Source organism: Bombina bombina, chromosome 1 (genome assembly GCF_027579735.1).
Source record: "Bombina bombina isolate aBomBom1 chromosome 1, aBomBom1.pri, whole genome shotgun sequence".
In the NCBI taxonomy this organism is placed as follows: Eukaryota; Metazoa; Chordata; class Amphibia; order Anura; family Bombinatoridae; genus Bombina; species Bombina bombina.
This window is the reverse complement of record NC_069499.1, coordinates 1,185,038,544-1,185,065,921: the sequence shown is the minus strand read 5'-3', so window position 1 is coordinate 1,185,065,921 and position 27,378 is coordinate 1,185,038,544. Positions and strand designations below refer to the sequence as shown.

Sequence of the window (27,378 nt, the reverse complement as noted above, 5' to 3'; positions counted from 1 at the left end):
TGAGCCACCAATCACGCTACTGTATTGGAAAGAGAATGTTATTACAGCTGATCACACAAAGAAACACCTATAAAAGAAGCAAAGGACCACACTAGAAGTATCTTGATAAAGGCTGAGGTTGAAACGCGTAGATGGTACTCAAAGGTCCGAAAATCTAAGAAACAGAGCGCTCTGTTGTTTTCTTGATAAATCTAAGCACCACCATTTGCTGTAAGGAGATCACGTGACCAAGTGACGTCACGAAACCGGAAGAAGTCGACTAAAGACACGAGGAGAACGCCAACTTGAGTCACTGCACCGCTCCGGAGAAGACAGCTCTCACTAAATACCTAGATCACACAGGAAGGTGGTAAGTGGTCTGTCAAATACAGGTTTATACCACTACACAACGAACACCCGAAGTGGAAAAATAGGTAAGTGATCTGTGAAAAACTGAGGGAAGGTGTACACTTAAAGATAGTTTTGTCTTACTTGCGCATTTATAAGATGCCGTTTATTTAGTTGCAAAAAGCACTTTGTTTAATATTGCACTTTATATATTTTATTGCTAATCAATGTATTGCACTAAGATATTCTACAAGTTTTAGAATTGGTATAATCCCACACCACCGGTGGTTTTTAATGTGTAATTGTAATTGATCTTACTATTTAAGTAAAATATATCTTGTTTTTATAAAGTGAAGAGAGTTTTTTTTGTTACTGCTTCAAAGTGAAGAGAGTTTTTCTTTATATTTTAATACTTCATTATACGTCTTTTAATGCATCACATATCATAGTTTGTCAGTATACCTCCAGTGTGAAAGTGTCTAGCTGTTTAAGCGCAAAAGATCTGTTTTCAATGATCACTATGTACAAGCCATGCATTATACCACTAATATAGCAGAAAAATATGTTGTATTATGGGGAGATAACATTCCCTGACTGCGCTATGTCTATTATGTCCCGTGTGTATATATTCGGCTGTCATACATGTCTGTGATCAATTGGGAAGCTTTCACTATATATTCTATGCTAAAGTAGGTGGGATTATAAAATGAAATAGCCGTATAGTATAAAAGTTACGTGTCAACGGAAAATCATAAGGCATACCTTGCCTCTGTCTAACAAATAGGTGGAGTTCAGAGCTATGTATGGGCAGATGTAGAAAACAAGGATATTGAATGAAAGATACTACTAATAAGGCAAAACATTCCAATGTAGTGGCTGGCCATAGTAATGAGTAAAAAGTGGTGTGTGTCAGTATAAATATAAAGCCTGTAAACTAAGGATCACATACTAGGGGGAGTAAAACTCATATACACAAAGCATATATTTTGTCATTCATGAGCCTAAAGGAAACAATGCCAGTCCAGATTTGCATTTAGTCCATAGGGGTGGACAGTGTTGAGGCAGTATATCCACCTGGCTTCACATCTGAGAAATAGATTTTTTTCGGTCATCCTCCTCGTCTCAAGGAGGAGGAATGTCGGTTGGTCGCTCTTTTCAGAACGATGGTTGGCGAATCGTGTCCTTGCGTCATCTTCCATTTTCCCAACATAATACATCCTGCAAGAGCAATTCAAAAGGTACACCACATACTTCATGGCCTAGTAACGTCACGGCAGTCGGATACAAAACATCAGCAGGATAGGAAATATACTCACAAGCGTAGCGCACCCAAATGGTACTGTGGACTGTGGAATCCAATTCCTCAGGAAACAGCCTTTGGTGGCTGAGAAACATGTCGCTGTTTTTAAAATAAAAGTTTTTAAATATACACTTGCTTTATCACAATTATTCTGCTCCTGTTTGGGGGCAGAGTGTGTGTGCTAGTCCTATCTTCCAAAGTGGTGATTTTCTGCATCCTGCAAATTGGATTCCACAGTCCACTGGGCGGCTGAGAGGTCCCAGTACTGCTGATATTGCACCTGGTGGTGCTTTGTTTCCTGTAAGTACAACCTTGAATCCTTTTTTATCTGGTGTACAAACGTTACTGGGCTATGTGTGTGCCTTTTTTTCCCTTATAGGCATCATAGGATAGGCCCTCGCCAAGGATCATCTCTATCTGGCTGGAGACACCAGTGAGCTGGACCACTGTTTGATGTTCCAGGCTGCCACAATAGCACCATTTGGGTGCGCTACGCTTGTGAGTATATTTCCTATCCTGCTGATGTTTTGTATCCGACTGCCGTGACGTTACTAGGCCATGTTGGCGCCTCTGTGCTTCTTTTTCTTATAGATCACGCCTCACCAGGATGACCGTCCTATGACAGAGAGCTGCCTTCTTTCTTTTGGATTATTCTTTGTGCGGACATTTTGTTATTTGATTATACCAATATCATCTGGGTCCACTTGTGAGCATATCATCTCTAATAATCTGATATAAGTGTGCTAGGTTTATTGTATATTCTCTTAATTATCTGTATATATTTGCTTACCTGTTTGCTGCTTATTGTTAGCGCCCCCTAGGAGTGTGGTGTATGTTCTATATGCACCACCCTCCTTATATCTTTTGACACCACATACTTGGTGGTACAAGTGAGAAAATATCTGATTGGGTATCTTTTATTGGTATGAGGATGTTCAAATGTCCCACCCAGGATCATGGAATTGCCCGTAATGCATGAGATGCATCTAAAGGAACAAACTTTTTTTTATTTGAGCCAGGCAGGATCTGTATAACAATGTATAGGGCCAGAAATGACTAAGGAATCTCTCAAATTCTTAGCTCTCCTATAGGCAACTCTAGTTCTCTTTTCAAACGGTAATGCTGGGTCACAAGATAGAATATCCCAAAATTTTATCCCCTGAGTTGGTAAATCCTTCATTGCTGGGTTGTAGGTAATGAGGAGAGTGATGTTATCCTTTTTCTTTGCGTGAGGTAGGCTCTTTAAGTAGATCCTCCTGTCTGATGTCATTAAGTTTTAATCTGATCTCTTTCAAGAGTTTAGGTTTATAACCTCTCTGGATAAAGCAAGTTTCCAATTCATTAAGTTGCTCTTCTCCCTTTGCGGGTTCTGAATTATTACATATAGTACTTAGTATCTGTCCCTTAGGTATCACCTCAATCATACCTCTGGGATTACAGCTTTGTGCTGACAGCAGAGAGTTTCTGTCTATGTTTTTCTTGAAGAGCGTAGTATTCAATTTGCTATTTGCTTTGTAGATCCTTTGATCAAGAAAGTCCACTTGTTGGTAATCAGCTGTAATCTTGAGTTTCATTGAGTGATTCAAGTCATTGAGGTATCGGTCCAACCATCAGATCTTCCATGGTCCCCTTCCAAATGACGAACAAGTCATCAATGTACTACCTGTACAGGCTGACATTTGGATGTTCAAATACTTGCATGACTTCTTTCTCATAACTTTTCATATACAGTATATATTAGCATACGCCGGGGCCATATTCGAGCCCAACGCCATACCGGTTTGCATCCAAAGGTTGGTAAACACTCGTATTGTGTAATTGGCTGTAGATCTCAGCACTGTATTGTTAATAGTCCATGACCACAAGGGCTCCTCCCTTATCCGCAGGGTGGATTATTATGGTTGGGTTTTGACTTAATTTGTGTATCGCCATTCTTTCCTCCTTAAAGAGATTTGATTTTAAAGGGGACTTATATCGTCCGGTATATTCCGAATTCAATAACCTTGTGAAGGTCTTAATGCTTGCATTGGTGTTGATGGGTTAAAAAGTGCTTTTTTTCTTATATGGATGAGTCATGTAGTATGGATCACGAGTTTGAAAGAAGCCTCTTAATTTGAGTAATCTATGAAATTTCAGCAGAGCAATATGCAAAGTAAAGTCATCCTTAAATGCTGTAGGAACAAAGGATACGCCTTTATTTAGTAGGCTTGTCTCACTCTCTATGAGTGTATGGCTGCTGATGTTAATGATAAGGTCTGGAGCACCTGGTATCTCGGGGGTAGTGGGGGTCTTTTATTTGTATCCTCCCCTCCTGGGGTGTGGTCTCTGCCTCTTCTTTGTGTGGTTACCCCGTCAAAAACCTGCTGTTGAGATGTAGATGCTCCTTGAGAAGCTGTCATAGAAGATGTATTTTCATTGTCAGATCCTGTGCTGCTGTCGACTGTGGTTAAATTGCGTCGGGTATAGTATCTCTTCCTCCATGGATGTTGTGGGCGTGCCCTCTGTGTGCCGGTCAGCCAGCCATAAATCCTCTTATCAGTATAGTCGTCACTCACATTCTTTAGCTTTCTATTCTTAAATGCCAAAAGTTCATTCTTATAGGCATCCACCTGAGTTTTTAGCTTGTCAAACCAGTCTTCAGTTTTATCTGATCTCAGTGTCTCTTCTGGTATTGTTAAAGGTGACTATCTCCTCCCTCGCCTTTGTAAGGAGATTTCTGACCTCCTCGATAAGTAGTAGAATGAGGTCCATGGCGCACTTGTTCAATTGGTGAAACTCAAGATTACAGCTGATTACCAACAAGTGGACTTTCTTGATCTAAGGATCTACAAAGCACTTGGCAAATTGAATACTACTCTGTTCAAGAAAAACACAGACAGAAACTCTCTGCAGTCAGCACAGAGCTGTCATCTCAGAGGTATGATTGAGGCAATACCTAAGGGACAGATACTACATACTATACATAATAATTTTTAACCCGCAAAGAGAGAAGAGCAACTTAATGAATTGGAAACTCACTTTATCCAGAGAGGTTATAAATCTAAACTTTTAAAAGAGATCAGATTAAAACTTAATAAAAACAGACAGGAGGATCTACTTAAAGAGTCTACCACACGCAAAGAAAAAGATAACATCACTCTCCTCACTACCTACAACCTAGCACTGAAGGATTTACCAACTCATGTGATACAATTTTGGGATATTCTATCTTCTGACCCAGCATTACCGTTTGAAAAGAGACCTAGAGTTGCCTATAGGAGAGCTAAGAATTTGAGAGATTCCTTAGTCATTTCTGACCCTATACATTGTTATACAGATCCTGCCTGGCTCAAATAAAAAAAAGTTAGTTCCATTAGATGCATCTCATGCACTACATGCAATTCCATGATCCCGGGTGGGATATTTGAACATACCAATAAAAGATACCCAATCAGATATTTTCTCACTTGTACCACCAAGTATGTGGTGTACCTTTTGAATTGCTCTTGCGGGATGTATTATGTTGGGAAAACGGAAGACGACGCAAGGACACAATTTGCCAACCATCGTTCTGCTATCAGGACAGCCTTAAAAAACGGAAAGAGCGACCAAACGGCTGTCCGGCATTTTCTGGAAAAGAGACATTCCATCTCAGATTCAGATTAATAGATCACATTCCTCCATTGAGACGAGGAGGAGCCCGAAAAAATCTATAACTCAGATGTGAAGCGAGGTGGATATACCGCCTCAACACTGTCCAACCCTATGGACTGAATGCAAATCTGGACTGGCATTGTTGCCTTTAGGCTCATAAATTACATAATATGTTTTGTGTATAGGAGGTTTACTCCTTAGTATGTGATCCTTAGTTTACAGGATTTATATTTATACTGACACACATCACTTCTTAATCTAACTATGGCCAGCGACTACAGAGGAATGTTTTGCCTTATTATTAGTATCTTTCATTCAATAGTCTTGTTTTCTACATCTGCCCATACATAGCTCTGAACTCCACCTATTTGTTAGACAGAGACAAGGTATGCCTTATGATTTGCCGTTGACATGTAACTTTTATACTATACGGCTATTTAATTTTATAATCCCATCTACTTCAGCAAAGAATATATAGTGAGAGCGTCCCAATTGATCACAGACATGTATGACAAGCCGTATATATACACACGGGACATAATAGACATAGCGCAGTCAGGGAATGTTATCTACACATAATACAACATATTTTTCTGCTATATTACTGGTATAATGCATGACTTGTACTTAGTGATGCTATTATGTGTCCATTATATCCTGATATTGCTTGTCTTTGCGTGATCAGCTGTAATAACATTCCCTTTCCAATACAGTAGTGTGATTGGTGGCTCAGTTCGTGCTATGGGCGGGGGCGTAAGTATACACAAACCACTCTATTGGTGGATGACAGCATGTGAGCCTCCTCCCCAGCTTTCCATAGTAGTCGCAGAGTGGGGCGTGTTATTTACGCCATGTTTATGTGAACACACAGCGCAGGGTATTACGACTGAATGTTGATACACTATTACAAGGTATGAGCTGCACAGTTATCTTTAATACACCTATATGTTTTGATCTTAATAATTGACAGCATCTCAGTCAGGATCTTATCATTACTGTATACAAATAGAATGTTGTTTACTAAAGATGTTATAGTATTGATATCTAGTATTATAGTACGTGTATTGATATTGAACGCTCTGACACTATTTTTTTTTTCCTGAGATATACACTTTGATTCACTTATTATAATATGATCAATTCATTTATATGTCCATTTTGTATGTTATACTGATCTCTTAATTAATATTGCATTGTGTCACTTCCTGGGGGCGGGGTTTATGGCTATTTAACCCTTTGAGTGCTAACGACAGCTTTGAGCCATCGCAAATTGTCCCAGTCAGGTGCTAGTACTCACCCACCTTGAGGGCAATCTAGGGGCTCCCACTGACTCCCACCCCGGCGATCTGGCCTGTATAGTGACAGGCATTGCCGGGGCTTCACATTTTGCACGGTGACGTCACGCGCAATGACATGATGACGTCACCGCGCAACTTTATTTAAAAATTACAATGGACAGTATATGGAAATGGGGGCATGCTGCTTAGAACCCTGTATCTCAGACACCTAAGCAGCTACAGGACCCCAAGACCCACCGTTGGAAAGGTAATCTCCTAACCTTTCCAATGGTATATGTCTTGGGGATCTGAAAAAACTAAAATAAAAAAGTAAAAAAAAAATATATTTAAAAAAATAAAAAACCCTCAAATCCAGCTTAGCACCCAGGTGGGAAATTGCTTAGCACTCAAAGGGTTAAGCACACAGTTTGTATCACTTTGTTTGGTCTGATGAAAAGATTGGTATGATCCCCGAAACGTCACAATAAATTAGTTTGATTTGAAAGTCCATAGAGTGTGGAATCTATACATATGTCTACAGGGAACCAGACATCATCCCAATGGTAAATATGCACACAGATATAGAATATGGAATATCAGGAGCAAATTAGCAGAATGTGGGCCTGTCAGTAAAGTCACAAGGGCCCTAAGTGTGAATAACTATCAAAGGGGGTGAGGGTGATACACCCTCCCGAAGGATACAGTAAGGATTCATGTCAAAGTGCAAACTTAAGCGCAAAGGTAGAGTAGTATGCGTGAGCCTCATATACCAGAGATACGGGCAGTATGGATACACATAGTAATAGAGCCTATACCCATAATGATAGTAGTGGTCAATAAAAAAGTACATTGACAAGACAAATGTTCAAGAGGAGGGTAGGGAGTGAAAGCAGACAAAAGGGACAACTAATTTATAAGAAGCAGTGCCAATCATTGCCCATGTTCAATCCCTTCGGGTGAACCGTATCAAGTTTATAATTCCATTCAGCCTGCTTCTGTAGTAGCAGTTTATGCCTGTCACCGCCCCTTCTTAGTGGGGGTATGTGATCAATAAGAATGAATCTGAGGTCCTTCACTGTAAAGCCCTGTTCCATGAAGTGCCTAGCGACCAGCTGGTCGCTCTTCCCTTTGTCAATAGCTGCCCGTATGGCACTTCTGTGATTTGCCATACGTTTTTTTATGTCATCACTGGTTTTACCAATGTAGAATAGACCACAAATGCAGTTCAGCATATAAATGACTAACTTTGTGGTGAAGCTAAGGTGGTATTTAATTCTATACCTTTGGTTGTTGTGGGGGTGTCTAAAGTGACTGCCTTGTAACATGGAATTGCAGGTGGTGCAACTGGGGCATTTGAATGAACCAAGTCTGGTAGAGATGTTGCCACAGTCTGTGCTGTAGCTCCAGTCACCAAGAGAATGTCCCTCAGGTTCCTGCCGCGTTTGTATCCAATTCTGGGTGGATCATGCTTACTGTAGGGCAGTGACGTGTCCATGCTCACTATCTCCCAGTGTTCCTTGAGAGTAGTGACCAAGCCGCTAGATTTGGGGGTAAAGGTGGTAATGAAATTAGTCCTAGGTGGTTTCAAAGTGGGCACCTTATTGGTGGGCAAAGACCCGTCCATCGCAGCTGTCACTGCCTGTCTGGATGACACAATCGTGGCCGTCATAGCCCCTAGCTGCAAATTTGACTTCCATTTCATACAGTTGTTGTTGGCAGCGTACGCTAGAAGTGTTGTTGCGTACCAGCCGAAACATTTGGGCCTTTGGTATCGCCTTGATGAGGGACAGTGGGTGGCAACTGAAGGCATGAAGGATAGAGTTTCTATCAGTCTCCTTCTTGTATAGTGTTGTACCCATACTAGTACCCTCTTTGTAGATCCTAGGGTCCAAAAAATCGACCTGCTGACAACTTGCACACACCTTTAGTTTCACAGACTCATTTTAGTGCATTCAGACTATTGGTCCAGTCCATCAGTGATTCTTCCGTGCCCCTCCAGATAAGGAGGATATCGTCAATGTACCTCTTATAATGTAGGACCTGTGTCTGTTCATATACTTTGAAGATCCTTTCCTCAATGTGCTCCATGAATATGTTGGCAAACGCCAGTGCCATGTTAGAGCCCATGGCTGTACCGGTCAGTTGCAGAAAAAAGTCTTTTTCAAATTTAAAGTAATTCAACTTCAAGCACAGAGTAAGAAGTTCCACAATGAATACAGGGGGTGGGCCCACGTAGGGGTACCTGTTCAGGCACTGCGATATGATCTGGATGCCAGTCTCCTGTGGGATGATGGTATACAGGCTGGTAACACCCATACTGGCCAAAATATCATTGGGCCGGATGTCCTTCACCCGAGAGAGTATATCTATGAGAGACAGGGAATCCCGTAGGTATGATTGCATGTTGAGCACAAAGGGCTGTAATAACGAGTCAACATAGGTGGCCAGTGGCTGCAGCAGTGATGCCCTAGCGGACACAATGGGATGACCAGGTGGGGAATCCAGTCTTTTATGGATTTTAAGCAGAGTATAGATAATTGGTCTGACTGGGTATTTCACTGTCAGCCATTCCCTCAAGCTATCATCAATTCATTGTTTCTGAAAGGCATGTTCAATGACACTGCCAATGCGAGTTTTGTAGGTGATAGTGGGATCACAGGGTAGGGACTTGTAGGTAAGGGTATCCTTTAATTGTGACTCAATCTCTTTCTTGTAGTCAAGGTAGTCCTGTACCACTATGGCACCGCCCTTATCGACTGGACGAATGACTATAGAGGCATCATTAATCAGTGTACATGTGGCTGCCAAGTCTTCAGATGTCATATTGTTCATGTGTTTCGGTGCAGTGGAATCCGCTGCTTTCTGTTGGCCAATCCTAATAAAGGTACGAATACTGGGGTTTGTGGTGGGTGGTTCAAAGGTGCTGGGTTTCTTAAAGTGATGTCCCTTTTCTTCCACTATCGTTCCTTGGAAGAAGTCTCCCAGTTTCAGCTGTCTTTGGAATTTCATAGTGTCTATGTATGTCATAAAGTCATTATGTATAGTAGTAGTGACAAATAACAGTCCTTTGTTAAGAACAGTTCTCTCTTAGTCTGTTAGGGTGTGTTGGCTGAGGTTAACCACTACATCCTCCTCCGTCGTGGTTGGAATGGGGGTCTCCTTCCAATGGCCCCCCTCCTAGTGTGCAGTCTCCGTCTCTCCCTCTTGCTGATGATCTGGTGGTGATGCTTAAAAAAGACTGTGAAGCGCTGGGGTCATGGGTCATCTGTCCTTAGACATCTGCACCATCAGTGTCACAGCCAGAACTGGTATCTACCATGTTGAGATGCCTGTTGGTGTAGATCCTCTGTCTTATCTGGCGTTTTGGCTGGTAGTAAGACCTTTCTTCTGGTCCCAACAACCATCTGTACAATTTCTTATCCCTGTAATCTTCAGTGACATATACCAGTTTTTTGTTTTTAAAATGCCATCAAGGCATTGTTATACTCTTTTAATTGAGCGGAAATCTTTTCAATCCAGTTCTCGATCTTATCCTGGGATAAGATGGCATTCTTAGCTTCTTCAATAAATGAAACTCAAGAAAAAGAGGTTGATCTCAAGCTACACGGTATTTACCTATCCAAGTACCACCGGAAAAAATTGATCCTGAGGAGATTCTGTATTAACAATTTACTGACCATTGGGAGACCAAACCCTGAATTCTGTAAACGCTGGTGCGCTGTACTGAATAAGTGCTCTCTGGATCTCATACTATTGGTCGTAGAGGAGGTGAGGAACCAGCTACAAAAAGTTAAGACCGAAATTACACTTATTGAAGAAGCTAAGAATGCCATCTTATCTCAGGATAAGACCGAGAACTGGATTGAAAAGATTTCCGCTCAATTAAAAGAGTATAACAATGCCTTGGTGGCATTTAAAAACAAAAAACTGGTATATGTCACTGAAAATTACAAGGATAAGAAATTGTACAGATGGTTGTTGGGACCAGAAGAAAGGTCTTACTACCAGCCAAGACGTTAGAGAAGACATAGGGTCTACACCAACAGGCATCTCAACACGGTAGAAACCAGTTCTGGCTCTGACACTGACGGTGCAGATGTCCAAGGACAGATGACCCATGACCCCACCGCTTCACAGTCTTTTTTAGTCCTCACCACCAGATCAGCAGCAAGAGGGAGAGACGGAAACCGCACACTAGGAGGGGGGCCATTGGAAGGAGACCCCAATCCAACCACGACAGAGGAGGATGTAGTGGTTAACCTCAGCCAACACACCCTAACAGTTCAAGAGAGAACCGTTCCTAACAAAGGACTGTCATTTGTCCCTACTACTATACATAATGAATTTATGACATACATAGACACTATGAAATTCCAAAGACAGCTGAAACTGGGAGACTTCTTCCAAGGAACGATAGTGGAGGACAAGGACATCGCTTCAAGAAACCCAGCACCTTTGAACCACCTACAACAAACCACAGTATTTGTACCTTTACCAAGATTGTCCAACAGAAAGCAGCGGATTCCACCGCACCGAAACACAGAAACAATATGACGTCTGAAGACTGGGCAGCTAGACGTACACTGATTAATGATGTCTCTATAGTCATTCGTCCGGCCGATAAGGGCGGTGCCATAGTGGTACAGGACTACCTTGACTATAAGAAAAAGATTGAGTCACAATTAACGGATACCCTTACCTACAAGTCCCTACCCTGTGATCCCACTATCACCTACAAAACTTGCATTGACAGTGTCATTTACCATGCCTTTCAGAAACAATGGATTGATGAGAGCTTGAGGGAATGGCTGACAGTGAAATACCCGGTCAGAACAATTATCTATACTCTGCCTAAAATCCATAAAAGACTGGATTCCCCAACTGGTCGTCCCATTGTGTCCGCTAGGGGATCACTACTGCAGCCACTGGCCACCTATGTTGACTCGTTATTACAGCCCTTTGTGCTCAAGATGCAATCATACCTAGGGGATTCCCTGTCTCTCATAGATATACTCTCGCGGGTGAAGGACATCCGGACTGATGGTATTTTGGCCAGTATGGATGTTACCAGCCTGTATACCATCATCCCACAGGAGACTGGCATCCAGATCATATTGCAGTGCCTGAACAGGTACCCCTATGTGGGCCCACCCCCTGTATTCATCAAGGAACTTCTTACTCTGTACTTGAAGTTGAATTACTTTAAATTTGAAAAAGGCTTTTTTCTGCAACTGACCGGTACAGCCATGGGCTCTAACATGGCACCGGGTTTGCCAACTTATTCACAGAGCACGTTGAGGAAAGGATCTTCAAAGTATATGAACAGACACAGGTCCTATATTATAAGAGGTACATTGACGATATCCTCCTTATCTGGAGGGGCACGGAAGAATCACTGATGGACTGGACCAACAGCCTGAATGCACTTAATGAGCCGGTGAAACTAAAGGTGTGTGCAAGTTGTCAGCAGGTCGATTTTTTGGACCCTAGGATCTACAAAGAGGGTACTAGTTTGGGTACAACACTATACAAGAAGGAGACTGATAGAAACTCTATCCTTCATGCCTCCAGCTGCCACCCAACGTCCCTCATCAAGGTTATACCAAAGGCCCAAATGCTTTGGGTGGTACGCAACAACACTTCTGGCGTACGCTGCCAACAACAACTGGATGAAATGGAAGTCAAATTTGCAGCTAGGGGCTATGACAGGGCCACGATTGTGTCATCCAGACAGGCAGTGACAGCTGCGATGGACCGGTCTTTGCCCACCAATAAGGTGTCCACTTTGAAACCACCTAGGACTAATTTCATTACCACCTTTACCCCCCAAATCTAGCGGCTTGGGCACTACTCTCAAGGAACACTGGGAGATAGTGAGCACGGACACATCACTGCCCTACAGTAAGCATGATCCACCCAGAATTGGATACAAAAGTGGCAGGAACCTGAGGGACATTCTTATGGTGACTGACCCCATCAGGAGCTACAGCACAGACTGTGGCAATATTTCTACCAGACTGGGTTCATTCAAATGCCCCAGTTGCACCACCTACAATTCTATGTTACAAGGTAACCACTTTAGACACCCCACAACAACCAAAGGTATAGAATTAAATACCACCTTAGCTGCACCACAAAGTTCATCATTTATATGCTGAACTGCATTTGTGGTCTTTTCTACATTGGTAAAACCAGTGATGACATAAAAAAACATATGGCAAATCACACAAGTGCCATACGGGCAGCTATTGACAAAGGGAAGAGCGACCAGCTGGTCGCTAGGCACTTCATGGAACAGGGCCATACAGTGAAGGACCTCAGATTCATGCTTATTGATCACATACCCCCCACTAAGAAGGGGCGGTGACAGGCATAAACTGCTACTACAGAAGGAGGCTAAATGGATTTATAAACTTGATACGGTTCACCCGAAGGGATTGAACATGAGAAATGATTGGCACTGCTTCTTATAAATTTGTTGTCCCTTTTGTCTGCTTTCACTCCCTACCCTCCTCTTGGTTATTTGTCTTGTTAATGTACTTTTTTATTAACCACTACTATCATTATGGGTATAGGCTCTATTACTATGTGTACCCATACTGTCTGTATCTCTGGTATGTGAGGCTCACATATACTACTCTACCTTTGCGCTTAAGTTTGCATTCTGACATGAATCCCTACTGTATCCTTCGGGGTGGTGTATCACCCTCACCCCCTTTGATGGTTATTCACACTTAGGGCACTTGTGACTGCACTGACAGGCCCACACTCTGCTAATTTGCTCCTTATATTCCATACTCTATATCTGTGTGCATATCTACCATTGGGATGATGTCTGGTTCCCTGTAGACATATGTATATACAGATAGATATAGTGCCTGTTTCAGTACTTTGTGACTTATATTCTCTCATGCATTTTGCTTTCTGTCATGTACTGCTGTATCTCAAATCTAGGCCAGTATATAGTTTTATGTGACCATCATTACTGCATTCTAGATGTTTGTCATCCTGTTCCCCCTAGCTCTTTGGATACATATTTGTACGTTCTGTATATCTTCTAGTATACACTGTTGCTTAGGCATGCACACATGACTTTGTGTCCTCACACTTAGTAACACGCCCCCTGTGACTTTCTTGATATACTTGATCAAAGAGGCGCACCCCCCCCCCCGCCCTATCAGACGGGGCTGTGACTGACTGCATAGTTTTTTACTCTCCCACGCTGACGATCTGGTCATTTCTCTGAGCCGGGACACGCAGCACTTGTACCCGGCTTAACTATCTGTGACACTATTGATATGGGTATGAGCTATACATATTGAATTGCATATAGGGCTCTGTTATGTATCTAGGGTTTAAGCCAGGTTCGCCGCAACTTCGTGCTCAGGTAACTGTTGTTAAGCTCTACGAGATCTATATGACTGCTCTTGTACTCTATTTGTATTTTATTTAAGATTAATTGCTATTAGCATTTAATCTGAACACTCCTTGATTTGCTATTTGATCCGCATTGTGAGTTGTGTTATAACACTTCTGGAGGCTTATTCTCAGCTGCCATATGAAATGTATTATACACAGTGCCTGCAGCCCGTTTGTAGTTATTGTCCTATATGTATGTACTTAGTAATCCCTGTTGTTCACATATAGATTGTTTTTTGTTTATCACTCTGGGATTGTCTATAATATACTAGGTATCAATTAATTTATTTGTTATTGTATATGTATGTTGGTGTTACAATAATTGGTTGGCAATTTCTGTTCACTGGGGGAGGGCCTGAGAGGGTATAAATGTCTGTATCTCACACTTTATTGTTGGTCTGATGAAGGGGAGCTGTCCCTGAAACGTCACATAAATAAAAGCTTCTATTGCTATTCTACAAGACCAGTGAGTGCTGTCTTCTATTTCCTATATATATATACAGGGAGTGCAGAATTATTAGGCAAATTAGTATTTTGACCACATCATCCTCTTTATGCATGTTGTCTTACTCCAAGCTGTATAGGCTCGAAAGCCTACTACCAATTAAGCATATTAGGTGATGTGCATCTCTGTAATGAGAAGGGGTGTGGTCTAATGACATCAACACCCTATATCAAGTGTGCATAATTATTAGGCAACTTCCTTTCCTTTGGCAAAATGGGTCAAAAGAAGGACTTGACAGGCTCAGAAAAGTCAAAAATAGTGAGATATCTTGCAGAGGGATGCAGCACTCTTAAAATTGCAAAGCTTCTGAAGCAACAATCAAGCGTTTCATTCAAAATAGTCAACAGGGTCGCAAGAAGCGTGTGGAAAAACCAAAGCGCAAAATAACTGCCCATGAACTGAGAAAAGTCAAGCGTGCAGCTGCCAAGATGCCACTTGCCACCAGTTTGGCCATATTTCAGAGCTGCAACATCACTGGAGTGCCCAAAAGCACAAGGTGTGCAATACTCAGAGACATGGCCAAGGTAAGAAAGGCTGAAAGACGACCACCACTGAACAAGACACACAAGCTGAAACATCAAGACTGGGCCAAGAAATATCTCAAGACTGATTTTTCTAAGGTTTTATGGACTGATGAAATGAGAGTGAGTCTTGATGGGCCAGATGGATGGGCCCGTGGCTGGATTGGTAAAGGGCAGAGAGCTCCAGTCCGACTCAGACGCCAGCAAGGTGGAGGTGAAGTACTGGTTTGGGCTGGTATCATCAAAGATGAGCTTGTGGGGCCTTTTCGGGTTGAGGATGGAGTCAAGCTCAACTCCCAGTCCTACTGCCAGTTTCTGGAAGACACCTTCTTCAAGCAGTGGTACAGGAAGAAGTCTGCATCCTTCAAGAAAAACATGATTTTCATGCAGGACAATGCTCCATCACACGCGTCCAAGTACTGCACAGCGTGGCTGGCAAGAAAGGGTATAAAAGAAGAAAATCTAATGACATGGCCTCCTTGTTCACCTGATCTGAACCCCATTGAGAACCTGTGGTCCATCATCAAATCTGAGATTTACAAGGAGGGAAAACAGTACACCTCTCTGAACAGTGTCTGGGAGGCTGTGGTTGCTGCTGCACGCAATGTTGATGGTGAACAGATAAAAACACTGACAGAATCCATGGATGGCAGGCTTTTGAGTGTCCTTGCAAAGAAAGGTGGCTATATTGGTCACTGATTTGTTTTTGTTTTGTTTTTGAATGTCAGAAATGTATATTTGTGAATGTTGAGATGTTATATTGGTTTCACTGGTAAAAATAAATAATTGAAATGGGTATATATTTGTTTTTTGTTAAGTTGCCTAATAATTATGCACAGTAATAGTCACCTGCACACACAGATATCCCCCCTAAAATAGCTATAACTAAAAACAAACTAAAAACTACTTCCAAAACTATTCAGCTTTGATATTAATGAGTTTTTTGGGTTCATTGAGAACATGGTTGTTGTTCAATAATAAAATTAATCCTCAAAAATACAACTTGCCTAATAATTCTGCACTCCCTGTATGTATATATATATATATATATATATATATATATATATATACAGTATCTCACAAAAGTGAGTACACCCCTCACATTTTTGTAAATATTTTATTATATCTTTTCATGTGACAACACTAAAGAAATGACACTTTGCTACAGTGTAAAGTAGCTAGTGTACAGCATGTAAAACAGTGTAAATTTGCTGTTTCCTCAAAATAACTCAACACACAACCAATAATGTCTAAACTGTTGGCAACAAAAGTGAGTACACCCCTAAGTGGAAATGGACAAATTGGGCCCAATTAGCCATTTTCCCTCCCTGGTGTCATGTGACTCGTTAGTGTTATAAGGTCTCAGGTGTGATTGGGGAGCAGGTGTGTTAAATTTGGTGTTATCACTCTCACACTCTCTCATACTGGTCACTGGAAGTTTAACATGGCACCTCATGGCAAAGAACTCTCTGAGGATCTGAAAAAAAGAATTGTTTCTCTACATAAAGATGGCCTAGGCTATAAGAAGATTGCCAAGACTCTGAAACTGAGCTGCAGCACTGTGGGCGAGACCATACAGCAGTTTCACAGGACAGGTTTCACTCAGAACAGTCGCCATGGTCTGCCAAAGAAATTGAGTGCACATGCTCAGTGTCATATCCAGAGGTTGTCTTTGGGAAATAGACATATGAGTGCTGCCAGCATTGCTGCAGAGGTTGAAGGGGTGGGGGTCAGCCTGTCAGTGCTCAGACCATACGCAGCACGCTGCATCAAATTGGTCTGCATGGCTGTCATCCCAGAAGGAAGTCTCTTCTAAAGATGATGCACAAGAAAGCCTGCAAACAGTTTGCTGAAGACAAGCAGACTAAGGACATGAATTACTAATAACCACGTCCTGTGGTCTGATGAGACCAAGATAAACTTATTTGGTTCAGATGGTTTAAACTTGTGTGGTGGCAACCAGGTGAGGAGTACAAAGACAAGTGTGTCTTGCCTACAGTCAAGCATGGTAGTGGGAGTGTCATCGTCTGGGCCTGCATGAGTGCTGCCGGCACTGGGGAGCTACAGTTCATTGAGGGAACCATGAATGCTAACATGTACTGTGACATACGGAAGCAGAACATGATCCCCTGACTGGGCCGCAGGGCAGTATTCCAACATGATAACAACCCCAAACACACCTCCAAAACGACCACTGCCTTGCTAAAGAAGCTGAGGGTAAAGGTGATAAACTGGCCAAGCATGTCTCCAGACGTAAACCCTATTGAGCATCTGTGGGGCATCCTCAAACCGAAGGTGGGGGAGTGCAAGGTCTCTAACATCCACCAGCTCCGTAATGACGTCATGGAGGAGTGGAAGAGATCTTCATTGGAAACCTGTGAAGCTCTGGTGAACTCCATGCCCAAGAGGGTTAATGCACTGCTGGAAAATAATGGTGGCCACACAAAATATTGACACTTTGGGCCCAATTTGGACATTTCCACTTAGGGGTGTACTCACTTTTGTTGCCAACGGTTTCGAAATGAATGGCTGTGTGTTGAATTATTTTGAGGGAACAGCAAATTTACACTGTTATACAGGCTGTACACTCACTACTTTACATTGTAGCAAAGTGTCATTTCTTTAGTGTTGTCACATGAAAAGATATAATAAAGTATTTACAAAAATATATATGGCTAGGGAAATTACAAAGGGACGGCATCAAAATTATTTGTATCTCAGTGTGTTTGGTTAAAGGCAGGCATTGTGTGGCTTTAGGTTAGGGACCCAGGGAGGAAGAGACCTTGACATGGTCCTAGGCTATCACCATTTGGCCAAATTCAGTAACTAATTCTTCAATTTTGCTTTTAATCCAGCTATGTGCTTGCAAGATAGTGCCAGACTTTCTATGTGTTGTGTTAATAATTTTGTTTTGTAATTTTTCCTATGGGCTTTGCACAGGGCCGGATTGGGCAGCCGGGATACCGGGAAAAATCCCAGTGGGCCGCCGGCCGGGAGCTCAGCGGGGCTGGCTCAGCTGCTGCAGTACAAGAGAGCAGCAATTGATAATTAATTATTAGCAAAACATTATTATTAGCAAATTTTTGGATGCAATATTGCTAGTTGCTCTGTTGCACTAAGTTAGTAGTATAGGCTAAGGCACGCTAGAGTGTGTCTAGTTCTAAGTTAGTTCACTTCTAATCTAATAACCAATAAACAGCCGCAACGCAAGTGCAACCTACTGCAAGCCAATCAGGCTGAGTCTCTGTCTGGACTGTCACAGCTCAGTCTGTCACTGGATGAGGCCAGGGAATGCTAATGCGGGGGTGGGCCGGACCGGCCGGGCTTGAACGTCACGGAGAGTGTGAGTGTCCCTATCCAGTCCACTAACTGAATGATGGAATTGCTCAGGGCAGAACACCAACCCAACTATTATTCTCGGTGTCTAGCTTTGGCAGCGAGTGGTTCTGGTAAGTACCGGGGGTAGCTGTGGGCTGATTAGCATTTGTATAAAACATCTGAGTTTTGCAGACTGATCATTTATATAACTTAAACATAGAAGTGATCTATTTCTCGTGTCATTGTTTATTGTAGTTCCAGAAATCTAATCGCAGTTATCAATTATCATTGTATTTCTTTGCAATATACACTTCACACCTGCAACTACGCATTAACCCTTTGCTTACCAGATGATGTGAAACAGCACTAAGCCAGTGGGGTTTAGTTACTATTTAAAAAAACAAAACAAAAACAGCACATATTTATGAAGTATGTTATAAACATAAAGGTAACCATTTAACCTTTAAGTAAAATACCCCTGTTACCTTAAGGGAGACAACATCCAGTTTAACCCCCTATCCGAAAAATGAAAAAAACTGAGTTTCTTTAAAGGGGCAGAGCTGGAGGGGCGGGGCTGAAGGGGACGGGCTGGGCTTGTCTATACAAATTTCCAGGGCCGGTCTGATTTCCCAGTCCGGCCCTGGCTTTGCACCCAGGCTTGAGTCCCTGAAAGTTGTGCAGCTGTCTGTGAGTGCTGGTGAGCACCCAAGAGTCTGAGTTTATAGAGTCACAGGATGTATATCAAATCCAGTTTGAGAGTGCAGTCCATTTTCATGTTTTAATTACAAAGAGCCTGAGGTCGCCCTTGTTTGTATCAGTGTGTCTGGTTGAAGGATGCATTGTGTAGCTGTTAGGTTAGGGACCAAGGAGGAAGAGACCTTAACGTGGTCCTGGGCATATCACCATATCACCATTTGGCCAAATGCTGTAACTAACTCTTTAATTTTGCTTTTAATTTGGCTGTGTGCTTGCAAGAAAGTGCCAGACGGTCTATGTTTTAGATAGATAGATAGATAGATAGATAGATAGATAGATAGATACACCCATACACAGATCAGGAAAACAAAATAATGGTGATTGACATAAAATCAGAAATAAACTTTTGTGATATTCTTACATAGAAACAGAGTTTTTCTTTTCCACAGATGGTTAAAGGGACAGTATACACTCATTTTCATATAACTGCATGTAATAGACACTACTAAAAAGAATAAGATGCACAGATACTGACATAAAAATCCAGTATAAAACTGTTTAAAAACTTGCTTAGAAGCTCTCAGTTTAGCTCTGCTGAAAAGGTAGCTGGAAAGCCCATTGCAAGTGGGAAATAAGACACTCCCCCCACTCCTCCTTCTTTTGCAAATGAAAAGACCCTTTACACAAACAGGAGCAAGCTGGAGTAGGTAGCTAACGGTATTCTCCTAAAACTGTGGGGCTTGGTTAGGAGTCTGAAAATCAGAGCAATGTTATTTAAAAATAAGCAAAACTATACATTTTTTAAAAAAAAAATAACTTTATGGGCTATATAAATAGATCATCTACAAAACATTTATGCAAAGAAAAATTAGTGTATAATGTCCCTTTAAAGGAACGTGAAACCTATTTTTCTTTCTTTCATGATTTAGAACATGCAATTTTACTTGGTTTTTAATTTTCTTCTATTATCTAATTGTCTTTGTTTTCTTAGTATCCTTTGTTGACGACCATGCCTAGGTAAGCTAAGGAGCAGCAATGCACTACTGGGAGCTAGCTGCTGATTGGTGGCTGCATATAAATATATAATATAATATGCTTCATCTTTGGTTCATCCAATGTGTTCTTCTAGCTCCCAGCTGTGCATTTCTGCTCCTTCAACAACAGATACTAAAAGAAGAAGCAAATTTGATAACAGAAGTATACTGAAAAATATTTAAAATTGTATGGTTTATCTCTATTATAAAAGTAATAAAATATGGGTTTGATGCTCCTTTAACGATCTGGGGAAAATAAAAGCTCAATTTGTATATTTAAAAGATTATCTAGCCCTACATATTTCACAACTTGTATTTATAGGCATGCAATAGTCTATCTACTCCTTGTCATGATACAGCTTTCCTGTATCTGCAGTATGCAGATGGGACAGTACGCAGACTTACCCTGCCTTGCGATGACATCAGCATCGATTACAGTACAACCTAATTCTCGAAGGATGTTTACCACTGTACTCTTTCCTGAAGCAATACCACCAGATAAACCTACCAGGAACATTGCTGAAAATAAAAATGTACAGTGTAAAGGGTCATTACTATGTAGAAAAAACGCCTAATGATAATGACATATTTAAAACTACGGTAAAAACCTTCGGCTAGATTACGAGTTTTGCGTTATAAGCGGCGCGGTGCTAACTTGCAAGTTATTGTCACCACTCACCTACAGCGCTGGTATTACAGGTTTTCATAAACCCGGCGTTAGCAGGCAAAAAGTGAGCGTAGAGCAAAATTGAGCTCCATACCGCACTCCAATACCAGCGCTGCGGTGAGCTGCTTTTACATGCTCGTGCACGATTTCCCCATAGACATCAATGGGGAGAGCCGGCTGCAATAAAGCAGTGTAAAGTTCCGTAATGCAGCACCATTGATTCCTATGGGGAAACTAAATTTATGTTTACACCTAACACCCTAACATAAACCCTGAGTCTAAACACCCCTAATCTGCTGCCCCCGACATCGCTGACACCTAGCTTATACTTATTAACCCCTAATGTGCCGCCCCCAATGTCGCCGCCACCTACATTACACTTATTAACCCCTTTAAAAAAGTTATTTTACCTACGAGAGGTAAAATGGTAAGAGGGGTGCTTGATACATAAGCTGAGGTCAATAATATGCAAAGCAACACTTAGGGGTATATTCCCAATAGTTATTTTACAAAATTCAATAAAACATAATTCAATAAAACATAAACATAATAATAGAAAATATATTTAAAACACAATATAAGCGGATATGAGTGTACAAATGTGGCCACAATTTGATACACTATGCTGAATTGCAATTCATAAAACCTATACACTGATAGCAATTGAATGTGTGTTGATAAACTTAATTCTCGATAGCAGCAGTAGGTAACTAAATTATAAACAAAATTATAAACAAAATATTTTGTACATTTTCCTTCTTAAAAACAATACCTGAATTGGCAAAACCTTTTACACTGTTTCAATGTTATTTTGGACTGTTTTACAATCTACCACCAGGGATAGATATTTGTATTCCTTTGTGTTAGTTGGAATATAAAACAAAACTGTGACAAAGTTACCTTTTGATTCAGGCGTGTCGATATTCTGTATCACCTCCTTAAGCGGTGGAACAAAGGAAAAACTCCAGTAGTGGAACTAAGAAGAAACTTCCAATCTTTTAGATATCCTTTGTCTTTGGAGTGCACCCCCTTGTTACTTGGCTGGCGGTCTTATTGTGGGCTTCTCAATGGGCAGCCGTTCCGGTCTTTGCAAGAGCCTATCAGGAGAGTTTATTTTGGATCACCTGAATGCTGGGCTTGCGGGGTAATTTGAAAATAGAGAACCGCTAGTAATTTTGGAAATAGCAGTTCGCCAGCTAGTTCTGTTTTGCGATCCTCACTGTAGCCTCTGGAGTGCTTATTTCTTTGCCGGTATATGAAAGAACGGCTTTAGGTCCTTGGGATCTATCTCCAGGGATAGATATAGTGGTATCCTTTTGTTTGCGGAGATTAGTGGAAAAGATTTTAAAAAAGCACTGGCACTTTATAAAAAAAGACCCAATTTTAGGAGAATTAGTAGAAGATAAACCGAAAGTTATCTATAGAAAAGCAAAAACCTTAAAAAATGTACTTGCACCAAGCGAATTTAGAAATAAGAAAAAAGTAGGCTATTTCACAGACATAGAAGGAAATAAGTTAGAAGGTTTCTCTCCATGCAGATCCTGTAAAGCTTGTAAATTTAGTAATAAGTGCAAAACAGTGAGTTCCAGCCAGACAGATTTTAAACATAAAATTAAAAATATTATCAAATGTACTGATAGAAATGTTATTTATTTAATTCAATGTCCATGTAAGAAACAGTATTTGGGACAAACGGGACAACCCCTACGTGATAGAATTAGACAACATCTTCTAAACATAGAATGGGGATTTGAAGATCATTTATTGTCCAAGCATTTTAAAGATCATCATGATAAAAAAACAGAGGGTTTTTTATATTGGGGTATAAAAAAAGTGAAAACAAGTAACTGTGATACTACTACAAATCTTCTTTACAATGAAGCAGAACTTCAATTTTAACTCTCTAACCCCATATGGGTTAAATGCAGAATTGGATCTAAATCCCTTTATCTGAATAATGGTGTATCTTTTATACTCCAATATCATATTCTTACCTTTATATATAAAATAGTGAATTTTTAAATTATCTTAACCTTTACATATAAAATAGTGAATTTTTAAAATATCTTAATATAGAATCATAGTAGATATTTTTATTCTTTTATATATAATTTATATATCCCCAAAATATATTTTGAATTTATAAAAGAAATTTTATAGAATTTTATATAGTTTATGTAATTTTATAATGTTTATAATAATGTATAATGTTGTTAAATTATGAGATTACACATATTCCCCCTTTTTTATCATGTTTATATATATGTACAAGCAACGTTTATGGTATTTTCCTATATAACTAAATTTGAATTGACCAACACATTGAGTCTAGAATAAAAAGGTAATTATTTAATACCAAGGTTTATATATTAATACTCTTTTAGACTTTTTATATATATGATTTATTTTATGATCCTATTTTCCCATTTTTGAACTTATGATTATAGCAATAGATAAATGAATGAATTGCAGCAATATATGTAAACCGGAATCATTAAGTAATTTCTTGCAACTTAATACCCTAAGGGGTTAAATGAACCGGAATAACAAAGAGAACAGGATATAAAAACTCAGGTATGCCTCAAAGGAGTCATCTTGATAAAGGCTCACTACCGAGCCGAAACGCGTAGATTTGACTCCGCAAACAAAAGGATACCACTATATCTATCCCTGGAGAAAGATCCCAAGGACCTAAAGCCGTTCTTTCATATACCGGCAAAGAAATAAGCACTCCAGAGGCTACAGTGAGGATCGCAAAACAGAACTAGCTGGCGAACTGCTATTTCCAAAGTCACTAGGTGTTCTCTCTTTTCAAATTACCCCGCGAGCCCAGCATTCAGGTGATCCAAAATAAACTCTCCTGATAGGCTCTTGCAAAGACCGGAACGACTGCCCATTGAGAAGCCCACAATAAGACCACCAGCCAAGTAACAAGGGGGTGCACTCCAAAGACAAAGGATATCTAAAATATTGGAAGTTTCTGCTTAGTTCCACTACTGGAGTTTTTCCTTTGTTCCACCGCTTAAGGAGGTGATACAGAATATCGACACGCCTGAATCAAAAGGTAACTTTGTCACAATTTTGTTTTATATTCCAACTAACACAATGGAATACAACTATCTATCCCTGGTGGTAGATTGTAAAACAGTCCAAAATATCATTGAAACAGTGTAAAAAGTTTTGCCAATTCAGGTATTGTTTTTAAGAAGGAAAATGGACAAAATATTTTGTTTATAAATTTGTTTATAATTTAGTTACCTACTGCTGCTATCGAGAATTAAGTTTATCAACACACATTCAATTGCTATCAGTGTATAGGTTTTATGAATTGCAATTCAGCATAGTGTATCAAATTGTGGCCACATTTGTACACTCATATCCGCTTATATTGTGTTTTAAATATATTTTCTATTATTATGTTTATGTCTTATTGAATTATGTTTTATTGAATTTTGTAAAATAAATATTGGGAATATACCCCTAAGCTTTGCATATTATTGACCTCAGCTTATGTATCAAGCGCCCCTCTTTCCATTTTACCTCTTGTAGGTAAAATAACTTTTATAAACTGTTCTTTTATAACCGTTTGCTGGGAGAATAACGGGATAAAAAGAGGAGGCTTTTTTGGAGGTCTTTCCCTTAGCTCTAGGGTGAGAGTCTTTTTTCATATACACTTATTAACCCCTAATCTGCCGCCCCAATGTCGCCACCACCTACATTTCACTTATTAACCCCTAATCTGCTGCCCCCAATGTCGCCGCCACCTACATTACACTTATTAACCCCTAATCTGTCGCCCCCAATGTCGCCGCCACCCACCTACACTTATTAACCCCTAATCTGCCGCCCCTAACATCGCCGTCACCTACCTACATTTATTAACCCCTAATCTTCCGCCACTATACTAAAGTTATTAACCGCTAACCCTAACACCCCCTAACTTTAATGTAATTAATATAAATCTAAATAAAACTTATATAACTAAATAATACCTATTTAAAACTAAATACTTACCTGTAAAATAAACCCTAAGCTAGCTACAATATAACTAATAGTTACATTGTAGCTATCTTAGGTTTTATTTTTATTTCACAGCTAAGTTTGTATTTATTTTAACTAGGTAAACTAGTTAGTAAATAGTTATTAACTATTTACTAACTACCTAGCTAAAATAAATACAAATTTACCTGTAAAATAAAACCTAACCTGAGTTACACTAACACCTAAACTTACACTACAATTAAATAAATTAAATTAATTAAATACAATTAACTAAATAAAAAAAAACACTAAATTACACAAAATAAAAAATAAATTATCAGATATTTAAACTAATTACACCTAATCTAAAAGCCCTATAAAAAAAAAAGACCCCCCCAAAATAAAAAAAAACCTAGCCTAAACTAAACTACCAATAGCCCTTAAAAGGGCCTTTTGCGGGGCATTGCCCCAAAGAAATCAGCTCTTTTACCTGTAAAAAAAAAATACAAACAATCCCCCAACAGTAAAACCCACCACCCACACAACCAAACCCCCCAAATAAAATCCTAATCTTAAAAAACCTAAGATCCCCATTGCCCTGAAAAGGGCATTTGTATGGGCATTGCCCTTAAAAGGGCATTCAGCTCTTTTTCAGCCCAAACCCCTAATCTAAAATTAAAACCCACCCAATAAACCCTTAAAAAAACCTAACAATAACCCCCGAAGATCCACTTACAGTTTTGAAGACCGGACATCCATCCTCAACGAAGCCGGGAGAAGTCTTCATTCAAGCGTCAAGAAGTCCTCAATGAAGCCAGGAGAAGTCTTCATCCAAACTGTCAGAAGTGGTCCTCCAGACAGGCAGAAGTCTTTATCCAGACGGCATCTTCTATCTTCATCCATCTGGCGTGGAGCGGCTCCATCTTCAAGACATCCAACGCGGAGCATCCTCTTTAATCAACGTCTTCTTCCGAATTAAGTTTCCCTTTAAATGACGTCATCCAAGATGGCGTCCCTTAGATTCCGATTGGCTGATAGATTTCTATCAGCCAATCGGAATTAAGGTTGAACAATTCCTATTGGCTGTTGCAATCAGCCAATAGGATTGAGCTTTCATCCTATTGGGTGATCCAATCTGATCCAATCTGTTTTTTTCAACTTTAATTCTGATTGGCTGATAGAAATCTATCAGCCAATCGGAATCTAAGGGACGCCAACTTGGATGATGTCATTTAAAGGGAAACTTTTTTCGGAAGAAGACGTCGATTGAAGAGGATGCTCCGTGCCGGATGTCTTGAAGATGGAGCCGATCCGCGCCAGATGGTTGAAGATAGAAGATGCTGTCTGGATGAAGACTTCTGCCCGTCTGGAGGACCACTTCTGCCGGCTTGGATAAAGACTTCTCCTGGCTTCGTTGAGGACTTCTTGCTGCTTGGATGAAGACTTCTCTCGGCTTCGTTGAGGATGGATGTCCGGTCTTCAAAACTGTAAGTGCATCTTCGGTGGTTAGTGTTAGGTTTTTTTAAGGGTTTATTGGGTGGGTTTTAATTTTAGATTAGGGGTTTGGGCTGAAAAAGAGCTAAATGCCCTTTTAAGGGCAATGCCCATACAAATGCCCTTTTCAGGGCAATGGGGATCTTAGGTTTTTTAGATTAGGATTTTATTTGGGGGGTTGGTTGTATGGGTGGTGGGTTTTACTGTTGGGGGATGTTTGAATTTTTTTTTAAAGGTAAAAGAGCTGATTTCTTTGGGGCAATGCCCCTCAAAAGGCCCTTTTAAGGTCTATTGGTAGTTTAGGCTAGGTTTTTTTTTTATTTTGGGGGGTCTTTTTTATTTTGATAGGGCTATTAGATTAGATGTAATTAGTTTAAATATCTGATAATTTATTTTTTATTTTGTGTAATTTAGTGTTTGTTTGTTTTTTGCAATTTAGTTAATTGTATTTAATTAATTTAATTTATTTAATTGTAGTGTAAGGTTAGGTGTTAGTGTAAGACAGGTTAGGTTTTATTTTACAGGTAAATTTGTATTTATTTTAGCTAGGTAGATAGTAAATAGTTAATAACTATTTACTAACTATTCTACCTAGTTAAAATAAATACAAACTTAGCTGTGAAATAAAAATAAAACCTAAGCTAGCTACAATGTAACTATTAGTTATATTGTAGCTAGCTTAGGGTTTATTTTACAGGTAAGTATTTCAATTTAAATAGGAATTATTTAGTTAATTATAGGAATTTTTAATTAGATTTATTTTAATTATATTAAAGTAGGGGATGTTAGAGTTAGATTTAGGGTTAGGTTTAGGGGTTAATAACTTTAGTATAGTGGAGGCGACGTTGGGGACGGCAGATTAGGGGTTAATAACAATAATGTAGGTTGTGGCGATGTTAGGGACAGCAGATTAGGGGTTAATAATATTTAACTAGTGTTTGCAATGCGAGAGAGCGGCGGTTTAGGGGTTAATATGTTTATTATAGTGGCGGTGATGTCCGGAGCGGCAGATTAGGGGTTAATAATTTTATTTTATTATTTGTGGTGCGGGAGGGCCTCAGTTTAGAGGTTAATAGGTAGTTTATGGGTGTTAGTGTACTTTTTAGCACTTTAGTTATGACTTTTATGTTACGGCTTTGTAGCGTAAAACCCATAACTACTGACTTTCAGTTTACGGTATGGATCTTGACGGTATTGGCTGTACCA

At 40.1% G+C, this 27,378-nt stretch overlaps 2 protein-coding genes across 4 annotated transcripts in view; one reads left to right on the top strand and one right to left on the bottom strand.

The window, feature by feature from the left end:
* Positions 1-27,378, top strand: part of NMT1 (N-myristoyltransferase 1) — a 214,610-nt gene that overhangs the window by 117,122 nt on the left and 70,110 nt on the right. The window lies entirely within an intron of this gene.
* The window catches only part of DCAKD (dephospho-CoA kinase domain containing), a 202,880-nt gene that overhangs the window by 150,124 nt on the left and 25,378 nt on the right, over positions 1-27,378 (bottom strand). For all 3 annotated transcript variants that reach the window (XM_053699868.1, XM_053699860.1, XM_053699854.1), the window contains exon 2: positions 20,436-20,549. In XM_053699868.1, coding sequence (XP_053555843.1) covers positions 20,436-20,547 — 112 coding nt within the window. In that variant the 5' untranslated portion in view covers positions 20,548-20,549. The remainder of the gene's footprint in view (positions 1-20,435; positions 20,550-27,378) is intronic.